Below are 24,393 nucleotides of genomic sequence, written 5' to 3'. Positions count from 1 at the left end.
AGTCACCCACCCTATTTAAATTACTTTGTACTTTTTATGTCACTGTAGTTAATCTTTATTTTTATTTATTTATTTATTTTGGGTGAATTGTCAAAGTGAGAACAGCATTAAGTCAAATTCCTGGTAATGTAATGCAAGTCTCCTCTCCCTAGTTTACGGTTAAACCTGGGTAGAAAATGGCTCCCAACAATGAAGTCTGGTACCACCTGCTGTCCTACCCAACAGTTAGAGGTGGAGGGAAGGAGGCGAGGGAGGGAGGGAGAAAGGAGATGAAGCAAGGAGAGGAAGAAGGAAAAGTTTGTGAAGGGAAGCAGGCTTGTTTGGGGACAGAGCTGTTGTTTTCCCCCTGATGGTATTGCCTGGGGAAGAGACTTTGCTCAGGGAACTGGTCACTGAAGGCTGGGTATCCCCAATGACAAGGTTTACTTATAATGTGAGGGGAAAGAAAAAAAAAATGGAGTGAGTTGAGGCATATGTGGGAAACTGCATGATGGATGGGCTTGTTAGAACAATGCTACCTCAGCATCGACTTGTTGGTGTTTATGGTATTCAAGCATCACTTTTACAGTTTGGATTTTCCAGGACACTCAAACAAAACAAATGCGAATAAAGAGCAAATTTTTATTTTGCTATATTGATTATTTCAATAACATTAGTCCTTGTCTGAATTACTAGTTTTATTGACTGGAATTCTTTGTTTTCTCTTTTCTGAATCGGATCTAACATAAACTTAGGCCATGCTAGAGTCGTTACAGTTGTATAATTGGGGTTGTTTGGAAGTGATCAGACAGGAAAAGAGAGATGTTTTTTTCCAAAAAGATGATTATGATTTAATTATGTTGTTGCCTCTGTCAGCTGTTTGATATTAGCACAAGTTATTTTATGGACTGTAATTCCAGAGATGGAGCTGTTTTTTGGAAACCAACATAGTTTTCTTCCACTTCAACACAGAGTTCAGTGACTGAGGCTGCTTTCTACTGCCCACCCCACACCCCCACCGTCAGATTAGTGGTTTACCAGGCTGTTGCAGGCATCTCTGGGAATCTACTCTCACACTCCCATAACAGCCCTTGTAGAGAGTCTGTTCTTAACAGTATGAGTTGAGTTTGTGCAATATGAGTTGTCGAGTGGTTGTGTTCACTACCACTGGGTTTACAGGTTTATCCCCATTGGCCTAGGATCAGATCCTGCTGGGAACTCCTGTGTCTCCTTCTCAGCTTTCCTACCACCATGAATAAAATAATTATGTTCATGTGAACCTTATTTAAGAAAGAACTCAAACTAATTTCACAATGGTGTTACACATCTCTCACATTTGCTACCCACTCTTCGCTTTCTGTTAAGAGTCAGTAACCCTCTGTGGTGCTGAGACTATGATTGTATTTGGTATGGTTGCATCCGCTAATCTAGAGTAACTAAAAAAAGATGGGAGGTAGTGCTACTGTGTCAAATTGGCTGTCAGAGATCGGATCGTCCGTGAAACAACAGGCTTTTGAATCGAGTCATTGTTTTCTGTGTTTTGTTCGTTTGTAGAATTGTGTCCAGCCGTAGTGGATTTTGTCAGTCTATTTACATTTACTGTTTTGTCAACTTTTTTTTTTTACCTGTCATGTCCCCAGGTCTCCTGACATCTCTACAGGGCACACTCAGTAACCCCTCCCTACAGTCGTCGCTAAGCAACCCCAATATCCAGTCATCGCTAAGCAGCCACTCCTTTCCCAGCTCCCTGAGCTCCAGCTCCCTGCACTCATCGCTTAGCAACCCCTCCCTGCAGTCTTCGCTTAGCTCCTCCCCTTCCCTGCCATCATCCCTCAGCAACCAATCCCTGCATTCCTCCCTCAGTAACTCGTCCCTGAGTGGCCAGTCGCTGCAGTCAGCAGCCAGTAGTAACCCCAGCTACAACAGCGGAGTGGGCGGGTCCAGCTCCTGTTCCCCATCCTATTCGCCACTGCTCAGTGGCCAAAATCAGATGCCACTCAGCACGTCACCACGGAGGCGGGCCCAGCTGTCCTCTGTGGTCCTCCCCATGGGAGGGGAGTCTCGGAGGCACCACCCCAAGCAGTTCTCCCCCACCATCTCCTCTACGCTCTCCTCCATAACACAGGTACTACCCTCCACCCAATGCACTGCACTGCTTCATGACATTCTCTAAATACTACATTACTATTCTCTCCACTGCTAGATATTTAACTAATATGCAATTTACTCGCAAAGCTTGAAAAACTGTCTATTTATTTGCAGAGTAGATATATTATTTTAGGTCCAAATTCTTTCCTCACTCTCAGTTTTAATTCAATTGAAAAGAAAAATTGTGAAGACAGGTATTCGTTAGCAAGTTTTTTTCCTTATGAAAATGAGTTTATAACAGAAAAATTTGGTCCCAACCGGAAGTCGGATTAAACAGAAGTCAGGTTGGCTCAGTCCAACCTGGTTTTAGGTATGAAATAATTAAAAAAATATTTAACAATTTAAAGTAGAATATAAAAACGAGCAAGCAGTCATAGCCCTCATGGCGTAAGGTTCAAGAAAGATGTTGGGACTAGGGTTGGGTACCGTTCACATTTGAACTGGTGCCGGTACCTGTAATTTAGTACCGGTGCCTTTTTTGGTACCTTACTCTCTCTGTAATAACAAAAATGTAATTTCGGTTATAAAAAATAAGTCAAAACTTCTCAGTTTCAACATTATCTATCTATCTATCTATCTATCTATCTATCTATCTATCTATCTATCTATCTATCTATCTATCTATCTATCTATCTATCTATCTATCTATCTATCTATCTATCTATCTATCTATCTATCTATATCAAGCTATCTATATCTAGCCATCTTATCTATATCGAGCTAGCTATCTGTCTAGAACATTTTTGTTATTTATTTAGAACATTTTGCTGTAATACACCACACAAAATAAAACTCCCTACCTCCCTCTCCCCTCCGTAACCCGTCCCTACAACCTCCAGCTTGTCACAGTCACCAGGGCATAGCATGAGAACACTGTTGTGTGTGCCTCGGAGGAAGCACATGTGATATCCTGATCAGAGTTGTAGCTGCAAGGTTAGTTACTGTAGTGCAGTTGGGAAAGGGGGGGGTGGGTGAAAAATAGTAGATTAAAAAAAGAAGAAAAGAAAAACAAATGAACAATTTTCAGCTCATCATTGCCCAGACTGTGTTGGACTTGAACAAGCTGTACGTTTAGGGGAGGGGTAACGAAGTCTCGCTCTCTCTCTTTTTCTCTAACATAAACTCTGTCATCCAGATGCGCACTTGCAACAAGCGGTAAACTAGGAGGGATTTTTTTCAAAAGGCTCATAAGGAATCTTATCAATATTTATTTTAATTCACAACACAACCTGCTCTCAAGGTACCAACATCTGGCACCGATTGATCAAATGAGAGTAGGTACTCGGTAGTACCGAAGTAATTCGGTTGGTACCTTTAAAATTAACAAGTCTAGTCAGGACCCTTGCATTGGGTTGAGAATGGGTAAACCTTTCCATAGAAAATAATGAAAAAATACAGGGGGCACTTTTTACAGGTTTTCTGTGGACATAAAACGTAAGTCTACTGAACGGTAGTTTACCAAGTCATTACTTGCTTGGGCTCAATCGGTATCTTTGACACTGTGTGCCCTTGTTTATAGTTAACCAGCGTGTTCATTTCTTGATGAAAACCAAGGTAAACAGTGTTTTTCAATGACCTGGTGAAAACAAGCTGAGGAAAAAAAATCAATACTCACTTTTGTATTGAAAACAATTAAATGTGAATGGCGTAACATTTCTTGAGAATTTGTATACAAAATGTAGTTTTAATTTAGTTATGGTCTGCTTACTGTGATGTGTGATGGGTCGCTAGCCAGAAGTGCCTGGTTTAATTAAACTCATTTACCGTGGCTTGTACTAACCCCTCACAGGGTGTTCCTCTGGACACCAGCAAGCTTCCTCTGGACCAGAGGCTGCCCCCCTACCCCTTCAGCCAGCCCCACAAGTCTCTTCCCGTCCTACCCAGCTCCCAGCCCGACCAGCAAGCCCACCAGCAGCTGCACCACCTTCAGCAGCCTCGCCCCAATGCCCAGCAGCAACAGAACCAGGCCCTGCAGAACCTTCACCTGCAGAACCTCCGCAACACCTACAATCAGCACATGCAGCAGCACTTTGGCACGGTAAAGTAGACAGGTTAAATCCAACCAACCAGGAAACCAGGTGATGGTAGCTGAATCAGGGCAGAAAAAAAGTGTAATGCAATGGTTTTACATTCCTGTCTGCAAGAGCCCCATTGGTGCTGTTATTTATTTTGTCTGTTAATTATGTTCACCTGTTGTGTTAAATACTCTAGCCTTCTAGCCATCAGTGAGTTCTAAACCGACTGGTTCTGGAGTCTTGGGCAATAAATTTTAGTGGGATTGACAGATCTGTAACTCAATCAGAACTGTTGTTTAACCTGAATGGTTTACTTGCAACCCAGTGATTAAGCTATGTAGTGTGCTGATCCAAAGGCACTAAGTAGTTGACTCACAACTCAACAGAATTACAAACTGCAACAGTGGAAGGGACAATCTTAAATCTAATAATTCACATTTCAGCAGACGGCTGACAAATGCTTGAACCTCATGCACCGTGCTTTTGTCTTGTTACTCACTTTCTATGATATGGCTTCCCCAACATAATTTAACACTACCATTTACCGCTGCCACCATTGTTATAATTTTTTTGTGTCTGAACAAAGACCCTTTTTGAACAGTTTCCAAATCTGTGATTGGACCATCTACTTAATGGGTGGAATGTATGGGTCTAGTATGAAGGGATGGGTCCAGTATGTCAGAGAGGGTCCGATATGAAGACCACACTGATGGCTCTCTTCCATCCTAGCAGCAGAGGACAGCAGCTCTTCAGATCAGCACGTCTAGTTCGTCCCAAATAAAGAGAGAGAGCTCTGTGGATCAGAGCTGCCTGGTTAAGCAGGAACCACTGCTCCAGGCAGACCAGTCTCAGTCTGAGCAGCAGAGACCCAGCACCCTACCCCAGCTCCAGCAGATCAGCCACAGCCTGGCCACAGACCTGGGACTCTACAACGTAAGTCAAGTCGAGTCAATTTTATTTGTATAGCCCAATATCACAAATTACTAATTTGCCTCAGTGGGCTTTACAGCAACACAACATCCTGTCCTTAGACCCTCTCATCGGATAAGGAACAACTCCCTAAAAAAAAAAACCTTTGACAGAGAGAAAAAATAGGAAGAAACCTCAGGGAGAGCAACAGAGGAGGGATCTCTCTCCCAAGATGGACAACGTGCAATGGATGTTGTGTTTACACAATTTACACAATACAGCATTGAAAGAGGATAAACAGAATTATAATGGACTTATAAAATTTATGAAGAATATGATGCGCAGGATGCCAAGCAGTGTCCAGACAGTGACAGCAACAAGCTTGGCTTGTGACCGTTGGAGAAAGTCTGGCCAGAGACAGTTAAGTTATAGGATCTCCCCTCAAAAAATAGATGAAAGTGTTGGTTACAACTCCAGCAGCAGAAGTTGTGCAGTGTAAACACAAACAAACTTTGTTGTTTTGCAACAAAAACAGTTGTTGTTTTGCTGTTATGGCGCTTTGAAAAAATGGCGTATCACTGGACCCATGATTTAGATGTAAGGCTGATGGATTTGTGGAGGGAGAACAAATGTCTGTCGTTTTGACATTTCTAGCACAGAATTTTTTTTTGTGTGTGTGTGTGACGTTGCATATCCACAGCTCTCATAGATGTGTAGTGCCAATTTGCAAAGTGGCGTAGTGTGAACTAGGCAGCAACTGTGACACCTGCAACCAACGTGACTTTGTTGCCTATTGTGTAAAGAGTAGCGCCTCGGTGGCAACAATAGTCGCTTCGTCTGTGCGTACCTTTCGGAGTCTGTTGTCTACAGAGCCACACAGTCAAAGGTGGTAAATATTTTGCATCTTGATCAGAGACACAAAGAGAAAAATTATGAAACTAGGACACATAATGAACAACTACTACTACTTTCGGCTGCTCCTGTTAGGGGTCGCCACTTGGATCATCTGTTTCCATTTCTTCCTGTCTTCTGTATCTTCCTCTGTCACACCAGCCACCTGTATGTCCTCCCTCACCACATCCATGAACCTCCTCTTTGGCCTTCCTCTTTTCCTCTTCCCTGGCAGCTCCATATTCAGCATCCTTCTCCCAATATACCCAGCATCTCTCCTCCACACATGTCCAAGCCATCTCAATCTTGCCTGTCTTGCTTTGAGGACACATAATGAACAACGATATAGAAAATCAAAACTGACATCAACAAGTTAATGTGTAATATCCATCAAAACCAGCTGATATAAAGCTGCAGATTGTCAGTTCCTTGTCATTTTGGTTGAATCTACTTATGCCTATGGTGATATTTAAAAAAGGCAGCTGTGTTTAACTTCAAATCCCAGCAATTCCTAGGAAATGCAACAAGATGTTGGTGCTGCTGTGCCAGCATCTTTCCCACTTACAAACAAGGAAACATGGTTGAACCTGAGTTTTAGTCATTGATGTTGTAGTATCTGTTGGTGAAGGTCTTATGAGCTTGGTCTGACATGGCTGTTTGTTATCCACAACTTCTGTTCTTCAAATTAGCTGCTATCAGCCTTATTTTTCCACATTTCACTGCAAAACGTAAAACGCTCCGTGCTGTACTATTTTTCCCAGGACTGTACGGCAGTAACCATTAAAATGAGCAACTGCTAATGGGATTATGATTTATTATTTTTGTTTCATAGTACGCCAGCAACAGAAAGTATCAAAAAGGATATTTGTTTGTTTGTTAATCTAACTTAGAGTAAACATAAATCAGATGAATGAGGGAAAACCATCTGAAACCCCTTAATCTGTTACTAAGCCACTATTGTTGGCATCTACAAATACCTCGCCTAATTTTAGCTTCAGGAAATTGGATTGATTGAATATGTTGTATTCAGAATCAGAATACTTTATTCATTCCCGAGGGGAAATTGGGTAAAATTGGGTATTCTATGGTTCTCTGAAATGTGGCTCTGGCTGTTGGTATTATTTTGTGTAATGCCAACTAAATTTGTTTTAGAATGCTTTGTCCTTGACACCCCCCGCCTTATTTTTGTTTTGGCTTGGGGTAGGGGTGGGCGATATATCGAATATACTCGATGTATTGTGGTTTGTTGTATGTGGGATTTAGTAAATGACTGTATCGCCAACATTGAATACAAATTGTCATGTAATTTTTTTAAAGCCCCCTCCAGTCATGTTTTGATAAATAATAAATTGTCGGATATTTTTTCTGCAGAATAAGTTAAGTTATCTAGGTAAATCCTGAAAATCACATCTGTTCCTCCCTCATTAAAAAGTACAGAATCTATGAATATGCAAATTGTCCTCACCCTCAATTCAAATCTCGCTCATCCCCTTCCTCTCTGCCACTTGGCTGTGGTGCTTATACCTGAACCTTTGACTCTACTCATCAAACTAACTTCTGATTGTTTTCAGTTTTGCTTGCGACTGTACGCTACACAATGGCAAGCGGTAATACAGGAGTAATTCAGCCATATGTGTTCGAACTGGAAACCGATCCCAAAGAAGAAGAAGAGCAAGTTGGACAGGTTCGCTGTAGCTTGTTGTTGCCAGCGGTAAACAGGAGGCGAGTTGGCATAATTGTGGAGCCTTTATCCTCCCCTCTGAGCCACTGGTTGGCTCTCTTGGGCCAGCATGGCAAGTGGAGCCTCACCACCACCGCCACACCGGGCAGAGGCGAATGTGCACGGCGGACAAGACAGATGAAAGAGATGGCTGGCGCGGACGGAGGGAGAGACGGAGGAAGATCGAAGGAGATGCCGTATGTGCCACAGACAGCACACCGCGCTAGGCGGGGCGGCCGCCGGGTGGCTGTCCCCACAAGGAAGTGGAGACAGGGAAGGGAGGAAGGGGCACGAGTTGCGCAGGGGAAAGACTGGGAAAGCACTCCATGGTGGACAGATCTGTAGCCGGCTCTGTGTACTCTTCGTGTCTCTATGTTCAGTGCATCCAGAAAGTATTCACACCCCTTCACTTTCCCCACATTTTGTTATGTTACGGCAGGGGTCAGGAACCTTTTTGACTGGGAGAGCCATAAAAGCCAAATATTTCTAAATATATTTCATTGAGAGCCATATAGTATTTTTAACGTATAATAAATGAAATATGTCTTACTTTTAATGCGACTTCTGGTGCTGCATGGCGTATCGAAGTGCCGCTTTATATGTGACCGTTTCATCGATGCAATGTTATCATTGCATATGAGACATACGGCAGGTCCTGCTCTCTCCACAAATGCAGACTCCTCTGCGCACGCAGCCTGGAATGCACGGTAACCACCGTCTTTTTTTCTTTTCGCCCTCTTTTCCCTTACAAGGGTTGAAGCGGATAAACTAGTTGGCTATCTGATCAAATTGATTTCTTCACCTTTACAATGACCCGGACATGCTCGCGAGCCATTGGTTCCCGACCCGACCCACGGGTGACCCGTGACCCGTGAAATTTATCTTCAAAACTAATTTCTGTTTACTTTAAAATGACACAGTATTATTAAGAAATATCACAAGTATTTTAAAATCAGTTCCAAACTGATTTTTTTTTCAACTCAAAATTGTCTGGGAGCCATATGCCGTCACCGGAAGAGCCATATATGGCTCGCGAGCCATAGGTTCCCGACCGCTGTGTTACGGCCTTATTCCAAAATGGATTAAATTCCTTTTTTTTCTCATCAATCTACATACAATACCCTATAATGAGAAAGCGGAAAAGGTTTTGTAGAAATTTTTGCAAATTTATTAAAAATAAAAAACTTAAATATTGCATGTACATAAGTATTCACACCCTTTACTCAGTACTTGGTTGAGGCACCCTTGGCAGCGATTACAGCCTCAAGTCTTCTTGGGTATGAAGCTACAAGCTTGGCACACCTATATTTTGGGTATTTCTCCCATTCTTCTCTGCAGATCCTCTTGAGCTCTGTAAGGTTAGATGGGGAGCGCCGCTGCACAGCTATTTTCAGGTCTTTCCAGAGATGTTCAATGGGGTTCAAGTCTGGGCTCTGGCTGGGCCACTCAAGGACATTCACAGACTTGTCCCGAAGCCACTCCTTCGTTGTCTTGAGTGTGTGCTTAGGGTCGTTGTCGTGTTGAAAGGTAATCCTTCGCCCCAGTCTGAGGTCCTGAGCGCTCTGGAGCAGGTTTTCATCAAGGATCTCTCTGTACTTTGCTCCATTCATCTTTCCCTCGGTCCTGACTAGTCTCCCAGTTCCTGCCGCTGAAAAACATCCCCACAGCATGATGCTGCCACCACCATGCTTCACTGTAGGGATGGTATTAGCAAGGTGATGAGAGGTGCCTGGTTTCCTCCAGACGTGACGTTTGGCATTCAGGCCAAAGAGTTCAATCTTGGTTTCATCAGACCAGAGAATCTTGTTTCTCATGGTCTGAGAGTCCTTTAGGTGCTTTCTGGCAAACTCCAAGCGGGCTGTCATGTGCCTTTTACTGAGCAGAGGCCACTCTACCATAAAGGCCTGATTGGTGGAGTGCTGCAGAGATGGTTGTCCTTCTGGAAGGTTCTCCCATCTCCACAGAGGAATGCTGGAGCTCTGTCAGAGTGACCATCGGGTTCTTGGTCACCTCCCTGACCAAGGCCCTTCTCCCCCGCTTGCTCAGTTTGGCTGGGTGGCCAGCTCTAGGAAGAGTCCTGGTGGATCCAAACTTCTTCCATTTACGAATGATGGAGACCACTGTGCTCTTCGGGACCTTCAAAGCTGTAGAAAACTTTTTGTACCCTTCCCCAGATCTGTGCCTCGATACAATCCTGTCTCGGAGGTCCACAGATAATTCCTTTGACTTCATGGCTTGGTTTCTGCTCTGACATGCACTGTCAACGGTGGGACCTTATATAGACAGGTGTGTGCCTTTCCAAATCATGTCCAATCAATTGAATTTACTACGGGTAGACTCCAATCAAGATGTAGAAACATCTCAAGGATGATCAGTGGAAACAGAATGAACCTGAGCTCAATTTTGAGTGTCATAGCAAAGGGTGTGAATACTTATGTACATGCAATATTTCAGTTTTTTATTTTTAATACATTTGCAAAAATTTCTACAAAACCTTTTTCACTTTGTCATTATGGGGTATTGTGTGTGTAGATTGATGAGAAAAAAAGGAATTTAATCAATTTTGGAATAAGGCTGTAACGTAACAAAATGTGGGGAAAGTGAAGGGGTGTGAATACTTTCCGGATGCACTGTATGTTTTTGTAGCGACTATCGAAATGTAACAATTAGCCGCTGAGAGGGCCAATGTAGGGGAGGTCTGTCCAACACGCTATGTCTAATTAAGCATGAGTCTGTGGCTGTGTTATATTGTATACACACACAGAACACTTTTGTGTTGCAAGATATTGTGGCGAAACTGGACAAAAAGGATAGCTGTAAACAGAAAATAACAGCACCCTACTCACCCCCCTCTCTGTTACAAACAAACACTGAGTCACAAGCAGGTGCAGATATTAATTACTACTGCTATGCCACAGGGACACACACACATGCTACGCCCCGACACAGACACACACACCCCACAACTACCATTGGTTTTTTTTTGTTTTTTAATTTTCCCCTTTTTTTCTCCCCTATCATACCTGGCCAATTACCCCACTCTTCCGAGCCATCCCGGTCACTGCTCCACCCCCTCCGCCGATCTGGGGAGGGCTGCAGACTACCACATGCCTCCTCCAATACATGTGGAGTCACCAGCCGCTTCTTTTTACCTGACAGTGAGGAGTTTCACCAGAGGGACATAGCACGTGGAAGGATCACGCTATTCCCCCCAGTTCCCCCTCCCCCGTGAACAGGCGCCTCGACCGACCAGAGGAGGCGCTAGTGCAGCAACCAGGACACATACATACATTCAGCTTCCCACCCGCCGACACGGCCAATTGTGTCTGTAAGGAAACCAGACCGAGCGGGAGGTAACACAGGGATTCGAACGGGAGATCTCCATGTTGGTAGGCAACGGAATAGACTGCCACGCCACCTGGACGCCCACAACTACCATTGTTGGCTGCTCCTACATATGTGTTGCAATAAATATATTTGTGACAATGTTTGCCTCCGTCCCTCTGCCCAAACCCCCTCATGGCAACAGACTTGCCACAGTCTTGTACAAGAGGACATATCAGACTATGTTATCGATCAGCTAATAATATATTGCTAATGTTGGATAAACCTTGGTCCCACTTGCCAGCTCTGACAGGTTATCTACCTTGTAAAGATAAACACTGTATCATTAGGAAGAAACGCTGAACACCATAGAAAGTCTCTGGCGAAAGAAAAATAAAGTTACCTGTTGACCAACATGTCTGCTCATACTCGCTGTGTCCCTGGCATAAATAGATGGCACAGCGTCGGGCTTCAATATAAGTTTTCTGGCAAAACCCATCTGTTTTTGTGATACATTTTCAAAATAGTGCTCTTGAAAATGGCTACTGAAAACCCGCGTTTTCTGTGGAAGTTTGGCTGGAACATTATGATTTTTCCAAATAAACTGCACCCATTTCGCTTTGATTTTCAGATCATTTGGTTATAAATGAGGGCTCACTGTTTTTCTTCTTGGAAATTTGCAGCCAAAAACAAAACTTATGGCTGGCAAATTACAATAAGTAGCTACACTGCTTCTCCTCTGGCTCGTGTTGACAAAGTGGATGCACATAATGATATGTAAAGCACCACCCCGTCCATTAACGGGATTGGTTCCTTAGATTTTTGACGAACGAATGAAACCCTGCCTGTCTGAGTCCATTTTTGAGACTGTCCTTGGCACACTGCAGTTTCAAAGCAGATATGCTCAGCCATGGTGTTGACTGCTTATTTTGCTCCTGATATGTCTTGTAACATTACCCTAGCACCACATGTACATGTTAACAAAGATAAAAACTTGATCATCGGAGGGGGTCTTTAAGCTGCTGGCACGAGACTCGCTTTGGTGTTTCACTTCTCTCACTCTCTCCTATGGCTCTCTCCCTCTCACAGACAAAAAAAAAAACCACAAAAAAAACCAAAACAAAAACATATGTCGCACACACTTGCCTGCCATACAAACCACTCTCCTGGGTGAGTGTGTGTGACCTATATACAGGTAGGTCCATAAGTATTTGGACAGTTACACAATATTTGTAATTTTGCCCCTGTACACCACCACAGTGGATTTGATATGAAGTATTTGAGATGTGATTGAAGAGTAGACTTTCAGCTTTAATTTAAGGGGTTGGATAAAAATATGGCATTAACTGTTCAGGAATTACAGCCATGGATATACAGGGTCACCCATTTTCAGAGGCTCAAAAGTAATAGGACAAACAAACATAACTATGATTATAACAATTATATTTAATGTTTGGAGGAAAATCCTTTGCAGTCAATGACTGTCTGAAGTCTGGAACCCATCGACATCTTCAAATTCTGAGTTTCCTCCTTTGAAATACTCTGCCAAGACTTAACGGCAGCTGCCTTCAGTTGCTGGTTGTTTGTGGGTCTTTTGGCCATTAGTTTGATCTTCAGCAAGTGAAAAGCATGCTCAGTTGGGTTGAGGTCAGGTGACTGACTTGATCACTGATGAATATTCAATTTTTCTGCCTTGAGAGACTCTTGGGTTGCTTTCTCAGCTTGTTTTGTGTCATTATCCATCTGCAGTGTGAAGCGCCAACCTCTCAGTTTTGTGACATTTGGCTAAATCTGAGCAAATGGTATAACCTTATAAACGTCACAATCCATCCTGCTACTTCTGTCAGTAGTCACATCATCAATAAACACCAATGACCAAGTTCCATTGGCAACCATACATGCCCATTTCATAACACTACCTCCACCATGTTTGACAGATGATTTGGTATGCTGAGAATCATGAGCTGTTCCTTTTGTTCTCCACACTTTTCCTCTTCCCATCCTTCTGGTACAAGTTAATAATTGCTTCATCTCTCCAAAGAACCTTGTTCCAGAACTGGGTAGGTTTTTAGATGTTTTTAAACACAGTCTAATCTGGCCTTCCTGTTCTTAAGTGACACCAGTGGTTTCCACCTTGTCGTAAACCCTCTGTATTTATTTTCATGCAGGCGTCTCTTGATTGTAGACTTGGACAATGATACCCCTACCTCTCAAGAGTGATTTGACGTCACTAGATGTTGTGAATGTGTTTGTCTTCACTAGGGAAAGAATTCTGCGATCATCCATTGTAGATGTGTTCCGTAGTCTTCCAAGCCTTTTGGTGTTGCTGAGCTTGCCAATGCATGCTTTCTTTTTAAGAATGTACCCAAAATGTTGATTTGGCCACTCCTGAAGTGTTTACTATCCATCTGATAGATTTCCTTTGCTTTTTCAGCCTAATGATGGCCTCCATCACTTGTATTGACACCTCTGTGGACTTCATGTTGAGTTCTGATGAACAGCTACCAAATGCAAATGTAGATACTGGGAATGAACTCCAGACCTTTTATCTGCTTAATTTGTCATGGAATAATGATGGAAAAGGTCTTACTTGCCCATGAAACCACTTGTTAGTCAAGTGTCCAATTACTTTTGATCCTCTGAAAATGGGGTGACCATATATAAAACTGGCTGTAATTCCTGAACGGTTAATGCAATATTTTTGTCCAACCCCTTAAATTAAAGCTGGAAGTCCACACTTCAATCACATATTAGTTACCTCATTTCAAATCCACTGTGGTGGTGTACAGGGGCAAAATTACAAATATTGTGTCACCGTCCAAATACTTTTGGACCTAACTGTAGGTAAGGCATGTGGGAGCAGGGAAAGAGCCTGGAGGGGGAGAAAAGTGAAGCACCAAAGCAAATTTATACGTGTTGAGTTTGGAAGATGGAGGCGGACGAATTGAATCCGAAAAGAAACAGCACTGGAATTGTTGCCTTGAGCTCTGTTTTTCCCACGGTGCATGTGCAACTGCCGCCTTGGGCTATGCGTCACAAATTGTGGTCACTCATGGATGACCTGAGAGGGACGTTCAGTATGGACGTTTAGTAGGATGCCCTCACAGCTGATGTATGGACACACGGGGGACAACAAATAACAACAAATCACACCGTGGACTGGATGGTGTCGTGCTTAATGTTAAGGGTCTTTGTTGAGCTTGAGCTCTGTAGGAATAGGTTGCAGTATGTAGGCCTACATCATGCCATTATTTATTTTCATTTAACAGCTGTTAAAAGGCTATGTGTGCAATTGCCTGGTATAAATAAATACTGTTTTGTTGAATTTAACTTTGTTGTGATTTCCCCCTTTTTGCATGCAATTGTTCCAATACTGGTGTGATTGTATGCATCAAAAGGTTAAATCAAGCATTTATGAAGTGCTTTAGAGGCGATTTCAAAAATATCAAAATATATATCGTGTATATATATTTTGCTATATATAGCCTAAAAAAATATTGCAATATTATTTATAGGCCATATTACCCAGCCCTAGTTTGGGGGTTGGGGTAACATTCCACAAAGTTAAATAGGTTTTATGTGCAAGCGTGTGCAAACAACTAAACCTGACTTAGATTGTGGAGTGATGTATGACGTATCCTCTGTACATCCTGTTAATCAGGGAGTGTAGATTTTTGAGTGATGTTGAATTGGAAAGATAGTTTAGGTCATAGTATCTCTTTCGATTATGTGTATCCAAGAATCTGTCTGTCTCTCTCTCTCTCAGGACTCCCTGTTCAACTCCCTTTTGGATGACCCCTATCTGAGTCTCCAGCTCACAGGCAGACCCAACCAGCAGGTAAACATCTGCTGCAGCCTTTTTCTTTTACCCGCCACCCCAACCAAACCAAAGGCACACCACTTGCACACTCACACAGCCCTCAATTACACGCACACACTCCACCAAAGTCACACACACCACTTGCTCACGCCTACATGTGTTAAATGTTTGAGCAACTTTATCACTGTATTGTTTTTGATCGTTACCTACACTTGTCAACCTGACAATCAGTTGTTTAATCCCTGAGCTTGGAAATCCTTACTCACCACTTAGTGGTAGTAGTGGTGTAACGGAACGTCGTTGAGCCGTGAGCCGTACGGACCCCCCCCCCCCCCCACTCACACACACACAGTTCGGCACGTGTGTGAACCACGGATTAATTCCAAAATTAACCATCATAGGGAAATACAGTTTTACTTCTGCTGTTTAAAGTAATAATTCCCTAAATCTCGATGCAGAGTTGCAGTGAAAAGATAGACAACAGATAGATTGCGTGTTGGGTTTTACCCTTAAGCGCAATGATTTGGTTGTTTATACCTAAATAGCTGTTGTGTGTTCGTGTGAAGAGAGGGCATTTTGAACCCCAACGAATTAATCAGGGACGCTCGCATTGCAGAAAGTGCCTAAATACACCAGGCACAGATGGCACAACATACCTGCTGCAGCAGAACGTGTCCATTATAATCAACTGAAGCTGCTAAACTGTCCATGTACTGCTGATCTCTATTTTTATGCAGCTGGTCTATTTTTTTGATCTAAGCGCAGCTATTCAGCCCTTCAACAGGTAAAAAATACATAGAACTGTGTAAAAAATGAGTACAATCTGTTTAAAAATTATTAAAATAAATACCTCATTGTATCAGAGGCAATGCGACGCAGCCATGCAACCTTGTGTTTTTTTTTCATTGCACATAAATCAATCAAATCAGTGTATAGCCATGATCCTGTAGTTAAAACGATCTAGTTAATTAATTCAGTACCAGTTGATATAACCTACTCTTCCAAACCCTGCATAATCAATTGCATTACCACTTGGCAAAACTCAATATGCACGCAGTGAAGCATGAAACACAGTTGGCACGCAACAGCATGCAACACAGATGCAGTTGGTGTAGCAGGTAAAAAAAAAAAAAACTCTCCGACCCGCCTACAGGACATGCTGCATCCGTGCCTGGTGTATTTTAAGGGTGACAGTCATAGCTAGCGTAGGAGCGGGAGAACTTGAAAAGCCTCCCGCTTTATTTAAGTGACGTGTATGGGAACATGTTGGCTTCCCTGTAAAATATATTGATGGAAGAGGGGTGGTGGACAAAACCGGTGTGTTACGTTGTGTAGGCATTGTGCCACGAGAAAGCCATATGAAAATGGCAGTGGCCACCCATTTGATGTGACATCACCCTGGTGTGTCAGTACTGAATATTTTATATATATATATATATATATATATATATATATATATATACACACACACACACACACACGTATATATACACGTATATATATACATATATATTAAGATTTTATTTAAGATTTTATTTTGAATGTTGTTTTAATTTAAGACCATGGGCACAAGTTCCTTGCTTTAAGTATTTTACAGAATAAATGGAAAGCAAAGTTATAATTGTCTCTTTTTTTTTCTTTTTTGCTGATCCGAAAAATGATCTGATCCGTGACTCAAAACCATGATACGATCTGAATTGTGAGTTTTGTGATCCTTTGCACCCCTAGCTGGTAGAGTTGAGCTGCCACCCAATGTTATTTCCATGTCCTTATTCTAAACATGTAGTTAACTTGCAAAATAGTGACAGTGGCTTGTGAAGTATGGAGTCTCACTATGCTAGCTTTCTGCTGTAGAGGTGAGGATGGACTTGGCGGGAGAACGTTTGATTGACATGCCACTGTGCCTATCAAGATGTGAATTTCTCCTTGCTCTCCCTCCTCTAGTTCCCCATCGAGAACCAGGGTGACGGTCTGGCTCTGAACCATGGTGGTTTGGGCTGCGGCAGCACTGCTGACAAGAACCAGTATCAGTGTCACCAAGGCTCTCTAGAGCTCCAAGACTCTGCAGAACGACAGCTCCTAAACAACCAGAACCAGAATTATGGCGGGGGAGAGGGACACCACACTGTGCCCAATATTATCCTCACTGGTGAGACTGCAGCTTCTTCTGGTTCTTGTAATACCAGCTGGTGTTTTCACTGGTGCTGTTCAGTGCCTATTTGTCTGCCTGTCCACCTACCCTTCTGTTTACATGTCAATCTGTCTGTCTGTGAGTTAGGCAGGAAGAAGCAGAAAGGTTGGGAGTTTGTCTTTAATTTCATCACTGAATTTCTCCCATCCCAACCCATTCTCTAGGTGACTCACCCCCTGGTCTTTCCAAGGAGATAGCCAGTGCATTGTCCCATGTCCCTGGCTTTGAAATGGACCCCTTCTCTTTGGATGACCCCCTCAGGATGGACCCCCTGGCCCTGGACATGCTGGATGGCGAGCTGATGCTGGCTGACCCTGCAGTGGAGGATTCGTTCCGTTCTGACCGGCTCAAGTGAACCACCCCCCCCCCCCTTCCAGGAGTGTGGGTGGTGTCAGAGAGAGGGACCGGCAGAGAGAGAGAGCACTGCCCAAGCGAGGGTGGAGAGAGCTGTGGTCGGTGCTGCTTCACTAACCCCTCTCCTCTCCCATGGAGGCTGTCCTGCTAGAGGGTCAGCAGGCTGAGGTTTGGATCGAGTTTGAAAGATGCTAAAGAGGAATTCACATGGTTCCCTATGGAGATGAGGAAGGCTTGGAGAGAGTTGGACAGTGGTGTGTGTGGGGGACGGCGTTAACTGGAGGGGGAGGAGTTTGCATCAAAGGCACTTAACTAACAATGCTCTTGCAATGCTTGAAGTCAAAGATGGGCAAGATGTTTTTTTTGTTTTGTTTTTTTTTGTTTTAGTCGTTTGGCATTGTACGAGTCTTACCTGCATGTTAACAAAAAATGCACTTAGGATGATGCAACCATGCAGGAATCGTGCATGTGATGTCAGCTTTATGTAAGGAAACCATCAGCAAAGTCAGCAGCACTCAGAAGGTCCTGTCTCGAAAGCAATCATGCATCCAATAAGCCAGGAACCTTCTCCTCGCTTCAACACTGTGGTTTCTCTGGGCTTTTCCATTTCATCCGATCACCATATTCAACGCCACGCTACAAAGACAGCATTTCAGATTGTTTCAGCCGGGCGGGAAATTACCACCAGCCGAACTCTGGTTAACCTTGTTTGTGGCCCTGTTCAGTCTGAATAGCCTCGTCAGTTGTTTCAAACATGAAAAGATGCCGGTGAATTTTGAGAAACACCAGCGACTGTAATAGCTGAGAAACCGATGAATCTTTCATGCCTCCGCAGTCACCTCTGGCTGGTAAACATGTTGAATATGTGTTTCTATAAGATTTAATTCAGGGCCAAGAATGTGGAGCTGTCTGTTGCAGAAATCTACTCAAGGCTAGCAGCTATGTAGGAGCAATGTTAACCTGTTCCTCTTTCTGGGCAGGGATGAAGCCCTCTCTGGAGGATACAAATGGGGAGTGTTTTTGGTGGGTGTTGCTAAGAAAAAGAGCAGCCGTTTTGTGTCTGTGTATGTAGTAAATCCTCGACAAGTTTTAGAAGGCTTTTCTTAACCTTCGGACGGATGAACGCCACTTCAAGCAGCTTCAAATCTTAAAAAAAAAAACCTCATCCGTTAACATCGTAGACTTTAACCGTCAATTAACCACCACTAGCAGAATGTCTGTGCTCACACTTGTCTGGTAGTCAGCTGTATGTACACAGCAGCATGTAGCATGCTGTTTCAGTGGGATTTGTGTTTAAGCTGAAGCCATGGGTCTTGTTGCTCTCTACCTAGCGTGCCTGTTATACTGCGTAGCTTCATCTAGATCCTACCCACTTCTCCTTTTACACATTCCCTTTAGAGCCAATGACAGGGAACAGTGTATGTAAAGACTGCATTGACAGCTATTTGGATGCTAAACAAGCCTTTGCTGGCAGTCCCATGGATTGCTGGTTCGTCAAACAGAAATGATAAATTTCACTTCTCAACTGAATGTGTTTCAGACTCGAGGGCTTTCACACTGACAAGGCCAGAAAGCAGGGTTTCCTACACAGGTCTCGAAAAAGAAAAACCTGACACCCACATAGACCCACTATATTTTCACTTGTAGTTATATTTGGTTATCATGTAGAAGGTCATTCAGTCATAGACTGATAAAGTTTAGTTGACAGTCGTGCTGTGATATTAGTTGTCGAGTGAAATTATTTTCAGCTAAAGACTTATATAGTTGACATTCATGGTGGACAGCCACCATCAGTACACAACATGCTAAAACATTGATCCAAATGTTCTGATCCAGGTCAGAAGTTGTTCCGAGGAGTGATGCAGTTTTGAAATGGACAACATGTAGGAGCCCTGTGAATGCCTATGCAGGTCTCTCTGTGATACTGTTCGAAGTATGAAGGCTACAATCCCCTGGTCTCTAAGCTTTACTACCCCATCAGTTCTATGAGGGGAACTTTCACCAGATTAGATGTTCTAAGCTTATCCTGCAAAAGTAGATATTTCTCTAAATTATTCCCTTGTCCTTTTTCAGTTAAATATGTTTCGAGTTAAATTTTCTCAAGATGAAGGAAATGGCTACTCTGTTACATGACCAACCCTTCAAGGTCTAAGGACAGTCACTCCGTTAAAAATAGAAAATTGATTAGAAGAAAACAAACGTATAGCCGTTTCATGAAAGAAAAGAAGACAGCTATTCATACAATATTTTAAACCCTTCTCAGGTAATGAATTGATGTCTTTTCTTTGATCTTGAGGTCAAAGCTAAAAAACAAAAACCCCTCAAATTTCACTCAAACCTTTAAAAGAAAATGTGTTATTTCCAAGAATAACGGTCTAAAAGTCATTTTTGGGTGGAATTCCTTTAACCCCTGTCACTGTGATTGACACCCCCTTACCCCGTCCACTTGCCTGCACCTGCTGCACTTGTCTTGCCACAGTAAAAGGCCAGAATATAGCAAAATATTTTTATGTAAAAAAAAAAAAACAAAAAAAAAACAACAAAAAAACTAAAGATATTATTATAAAGACTTTATTTTTTAACCCAATGGTGGTCTAAATGTATATGTATATACAGTAATAATGCAAAAAATGTATCTTGAAAAACATATTTAAAAAAAAAAAACATGAGTTTTTGCAGCGTCCGAGACCAGTTGCATGGGGTTTGGAAGAAGTAAGCGTGTTTGAAGAGGTTTTTTGAACAACGTAGCGTTTAACATTTACGATGGGAAACATTCTCTTGCATGTACCTTTAACCTAAAGCTTTGACCTTGTTCAGGAGCATCTAGAATGGGATTCCTCACAGTAGACTGTTTGGGAAAATACTGCCAAGACAACTCTCGTCTTAGATCAATAAACGACGTCCTCCCCAAGCTCACTGCTTCAGCAGTTCTCCAGCAGGGATGGAGGTTGCTTAGTAAATTAGTCTGCCAGCAGGTAGCCAGCCATTTCTTTGGTGGTCTTGTTCTTTTCTAAACATCTAGTGGGCTGGTAACACAGTGGAGGTGTCTGCTGAAATCACTGCGTCCCCAGACACCGTGTCCTATGGACAGATTAGGTTTCTGACTTCCCTTCCTCTATAGCTAAACTGGCTAAAAAGCAAAGAAGACTGGTGGAACATTTGTTATCCTACAGAGTTGTAAGCAACTGTAGAAAACATGGAGAAACACTCAAAATAATGTCCTGGTAGAATCTGAATAGCTCTGAGAATAATTCATGGATGCAGTCTAATGTTCAAAACAATGAACCAGCAATTTGGTTCACTGTGGAGTTTTAAAATGGAATAACAATATAGGCGCCATATTGTGATTATAGAAATGAAGGTAGAGTAGTGGATAAACCTCCCATTTCCCCCGCATGACGTCTTGTCCACACAAAAAAGTGTAGGTGCCACGGCAAGGATACACACCGGGATGAAACTCTGCTGTTACAGCCGATAAATTATAGCTGATATCCATAATAGATGATAATATAGCCAGATGAGAAGTCATTTTGCAGAGCTTAGTTATACCATGTCATCATAGGGTATGTAGCTTTAAATTAAATCTAGCCACTAGCTAAATATTGAATCACTGGCAGTCTTAGTTCCCAGTCAGCAACTATTTAAAGTCCATTTTTTTCTGGTGGGGAAGTAAAAGTGCTTGGTTAAGTTCAATATCCATAAAGGGCAGTTTTCTTTAATAACGAGATTTAAAAATAATAGGTCAATGTAAAGTAAAACAGACAGGATATATTTAGGTCTATCAGGTTTGGTTGTTTTACCTTAAGTCAAACTTGTTGTTTTTGTTTTCAGTAGAGTAAGGCTGGGTTTCCCAACAGCATCTCATGGCTAATTTAAAGAGAAGAGCTCAAAGATAAACTTTGAAAAACAACTAATTTTAGCAAATGAATTCTTTGTACCATCAGTGTGTTGACAATAACTAATGATTTGATTATTTATTCATACTAGTGAAAAGTGTAAAAATGAATTCATGATTGAAGAGACTTGTGGGAAACTGGGTGGTCTGTGTTCTACAAGGCACTTCCAACAGGCGGTGGGTGACACATGACAGATATATGGTCTCAGAGATGAGCTCAAACCTGAGGTCAGTAAGTCAAACTGTGCAGTGCCGCCCCCTGTAGGTTAAACCAACGTCCCAGTTGTTAACTGGTCAGCAAGGTGTGAAAATGCAAGAAATGAACTTGCAGATGTGATCAGTTTGTATGGGAAATGTTGTTAGCTTGTCCCAAAACATAATAATAGACATTCCATATAGTTGTAGATCTACTGTCATCTCAAATGATATGATATTTGCCATTAGGACAGATAATGCACAGTTGTTGGGTGATGTGGTCTTGCTGGCAGTCCTGTTGCCCTGCCCTGTCAATACACATCCCATTGATACCTATAGAGACTGTGCTTTTAACAATATGCCTGGCCAAAAGTCACTGCTAATGATAAAGTAAGTGCTTTATGGCATGCAGTGCACTGTTGCTGGGTCTGTTCAGTTTGCATGTGCATTTTAAATATAGATCAATGAGTAATGAATTAATATAAATATAGCCACAGCATGTGGCTGTTTGCCAAGTTACTGAGAACTAGGTTGAAAATCAACAGCAGTCTATTAAAATGTTGATTTTGGACTCTGGTAGGCCACGTACACAGGGCATTCACTATAATTTCTAAGTCTTGTCCTATTCTGAACACCTAGCCTGCCAGTAAAAGTGAAAGTGGTTTTTGACATGGATATCCCATCACTGTGACCATTATAAACAGGCTTGTTTTCCTTGCTCATTGTGGACAGAAGTGGGAATTGGTATAATATACTTTTGAGTTACTTCAGCCCTTTGTTCTCCTATTTGTTAACCTGTTTGTTTTTCTTTACATGCTGTACTGGCCTTCATTCCCAGGCAAAACTTTGAAAATTAAATTCTCCACTGGTAATGAAATTTTAACCGGGAAGTTGAAACGTTAGAATAGTGCGTGACAGAGATGGGATGTGTTAAATGGAAGTTGTACCGTGTGATCCAGTAGCAGGTAAAGGGTGTCTGTATGAAGAAGGTGTGTGAGGGTCAGCGCTGGTCGCCGACCAGTGAGTGGAGAGATTAAAGATGATATTTTCTGACACCTGATGGAAGGACAGATTTTGGAGAACGAACACAGAATAGTTGATCAGGTCGTGTTTATCATCTTGCACTTTGAATTTGGGTAATCCAGGAAGTGACTTAGAGGGGAGGGCAGCTCTGATGGCCGTGTCAGGCCGTGATGCGTAAATTGTTACCGTGTTTGTGCTGCTTTCACAGATAGTGACTAAAACAGTTTCACCCTGAGTGGGACACTACCGTTGGCTAACTAGTTGAATTCTCATCATCCTGAAATTTAGTCTATGGCTGTTAACTAATAGTGTTGCCAGCCACTTTGGCAAGTGACCAGCCATCATTTTATTCAGTAACAAAAATCTAGTTGCCTTGTAAAACAGTAAAGACAGCTGATGTGGGGATTTTGTCATTCAGTTTCCATCATGCCCAAATCAGCCAGTCACCAAGCTTTGACACAACTTATTATTATTACTTTTTTTTTTAAACGACAGAGTTACTATGTGAAGTCTTAGACACAGAGCAGTGTGTTACTGATGGAAGATTTCTTAGTGTCATTTAAAACAGACAAGCATCTCCTTCAAAACTATGCATATGGGACAATATTTTATTTGACAGGGACTAAAGATCGGATGTAGAGGATATGTCAAAATATTAGAAACAACGGAGGGATTGATAATTAACCAGTTCATCTCCAAGACCCCCTTTTTATCTCTCGGGGAATATCAGAAGATTACCTTGTTTGTCATTAGCGTTCAAAGGTGTTATGATTCCATCAAACAAAGACTCAAGTGACCTAATATAAATCTATAAATTATTATGTCCTACCATGTATTGCCAATAATGGTCTGTTGTTTTTGTTTTTGTTTTTTCAACGAGTTGATGTGTTGTTTTGATACCATTATGATTACCAGCAAAAATTACTCGTCCACCTTTCATCATAACTACCATGCATAGCATTTCTAACTTTTTTCTGTCTCTTGACAATCTGTCATGAATGTTTAATCTCGCACGCGCGCGCGCGTGTCAGCCATGTGAGCCTCTGCTCTCCATCTAAGTCTTGTTATGCAATAAAACTGCGAGTACCCTGCGCTCAGCTAGCACGCTGCAGTTACAACGTCCTGCCAGTAGGAGCTGCTGTTGACCAGCGAAGTAATGCGTGAATTTAGGGATCATTTATTGCCATATTTTTATCTATATCTGTGTGTGTATATATATATGTGTGTGTATATATATGTATATACATATGTATATACATATATATATATAAAACATTTGCTGTCCTATTAATGTTATTGTTACCGTTTTGCAATGTAGTTCTTGCCTCACGTTTAGGGTTCAAGAAAATAAATTAACGTTTGCTTTTTATCTGAGAAATGAGTTGACATTGTTATAAAATTTTTATTTGAAACTTGTAATAACCAGGGAATCGTTTTTTTCTGTTGTAAATAATGTTCTTCAACCATAGGTGCTCCTTAAACCTAACGTGGAAGATTTTTAAGACTGTACCGTAACATTATTTTACAAAATATAAAATGAAATGACACGCCGAGGGGCTGCAGTGTGTCCTTTTCAATCCCTTCAAGTAGGCAGAGAAATGTAATTTTTGTCTCTTTTTGTAGTGCATCTTTCTTTTTTGCTCTCCCTGTACACACACACACACACACACACACACACACACACACACACACACACACACAGTTTATATAGATATATGCTATAGATGATAGATGGGCGATAATGTGCTTGTACCCGTCGTGACAGATGCAACGTCCTGGTGGAAGAAGAAGAAGTAGAGGAAGAAGAAGAAGAAGAACACAAGTCAGTGGGTTGTTGAAAACAGAGCGCAACAGCTGCGAGCAGGCAGGCGGGGGCGACCGCCACGCACCGGGCTAAAAATGGATGAAAACAACGCGCAAAATCACAAT

General features: G+C 42.1%; 1 protein-coding gene across 1 annotated transcript in view; it reads left to right on the top strand.

Moving 5' to 3' along the window:
- Positions 1–24,006, top strand: part of LOC130118078 (CREB-regulated transcription coactivator 2) — a 51,387-nt gene extending 27,381 nt beyond the window's left edge. Inside the window, exons 11-16 of the mRNA XM_056286394.1 lie at positions 1,620–2,104; positions 3,917–4,165; positions 4,875–5,075; positions 14,753–14,824; positions 16,751–16,955; positions 17,162–24,006. Coding sequence (XP_056142369.1) covers positions 1,620–2,104; positions 3,917–4,165; positions 4,875–5,075; positions 14,753–14,824; positions 16,751–16,955; positions 17,162–17,352 — 1,403 coding nt within the window. The 3' untranslated portion in view covers positions 17,353–24,006. The remainder of the gene's footprint in view (positions 1–1,619; positions 2,105–3,916; positions 4,166–4,874; positions 5,076–14,752; positions 14,825–16,750; positions 16,956–17,161) is intronic.
- Positions 24,007–24,393: the final 387 nt, after the last annotated feature.

Source organism: Lampris incognitus, chromosome 9 (assembly GCF_029633865.1).
Source record: "Lampris incognitus isolate fLamInc1 chromosome 9, fLamInc1.hap2, whole genome shotgun sequence".
NCBI lineage: Eukaryota > Metazoa > Chordata > Actinopteri > Lampriformes > Lampridae > Lampris > Lampris incognitus.
Note: the sequence above shows the minus strand (reverse complement) of the source record. Positions and strands in the feature narration are given on the sequence as shown.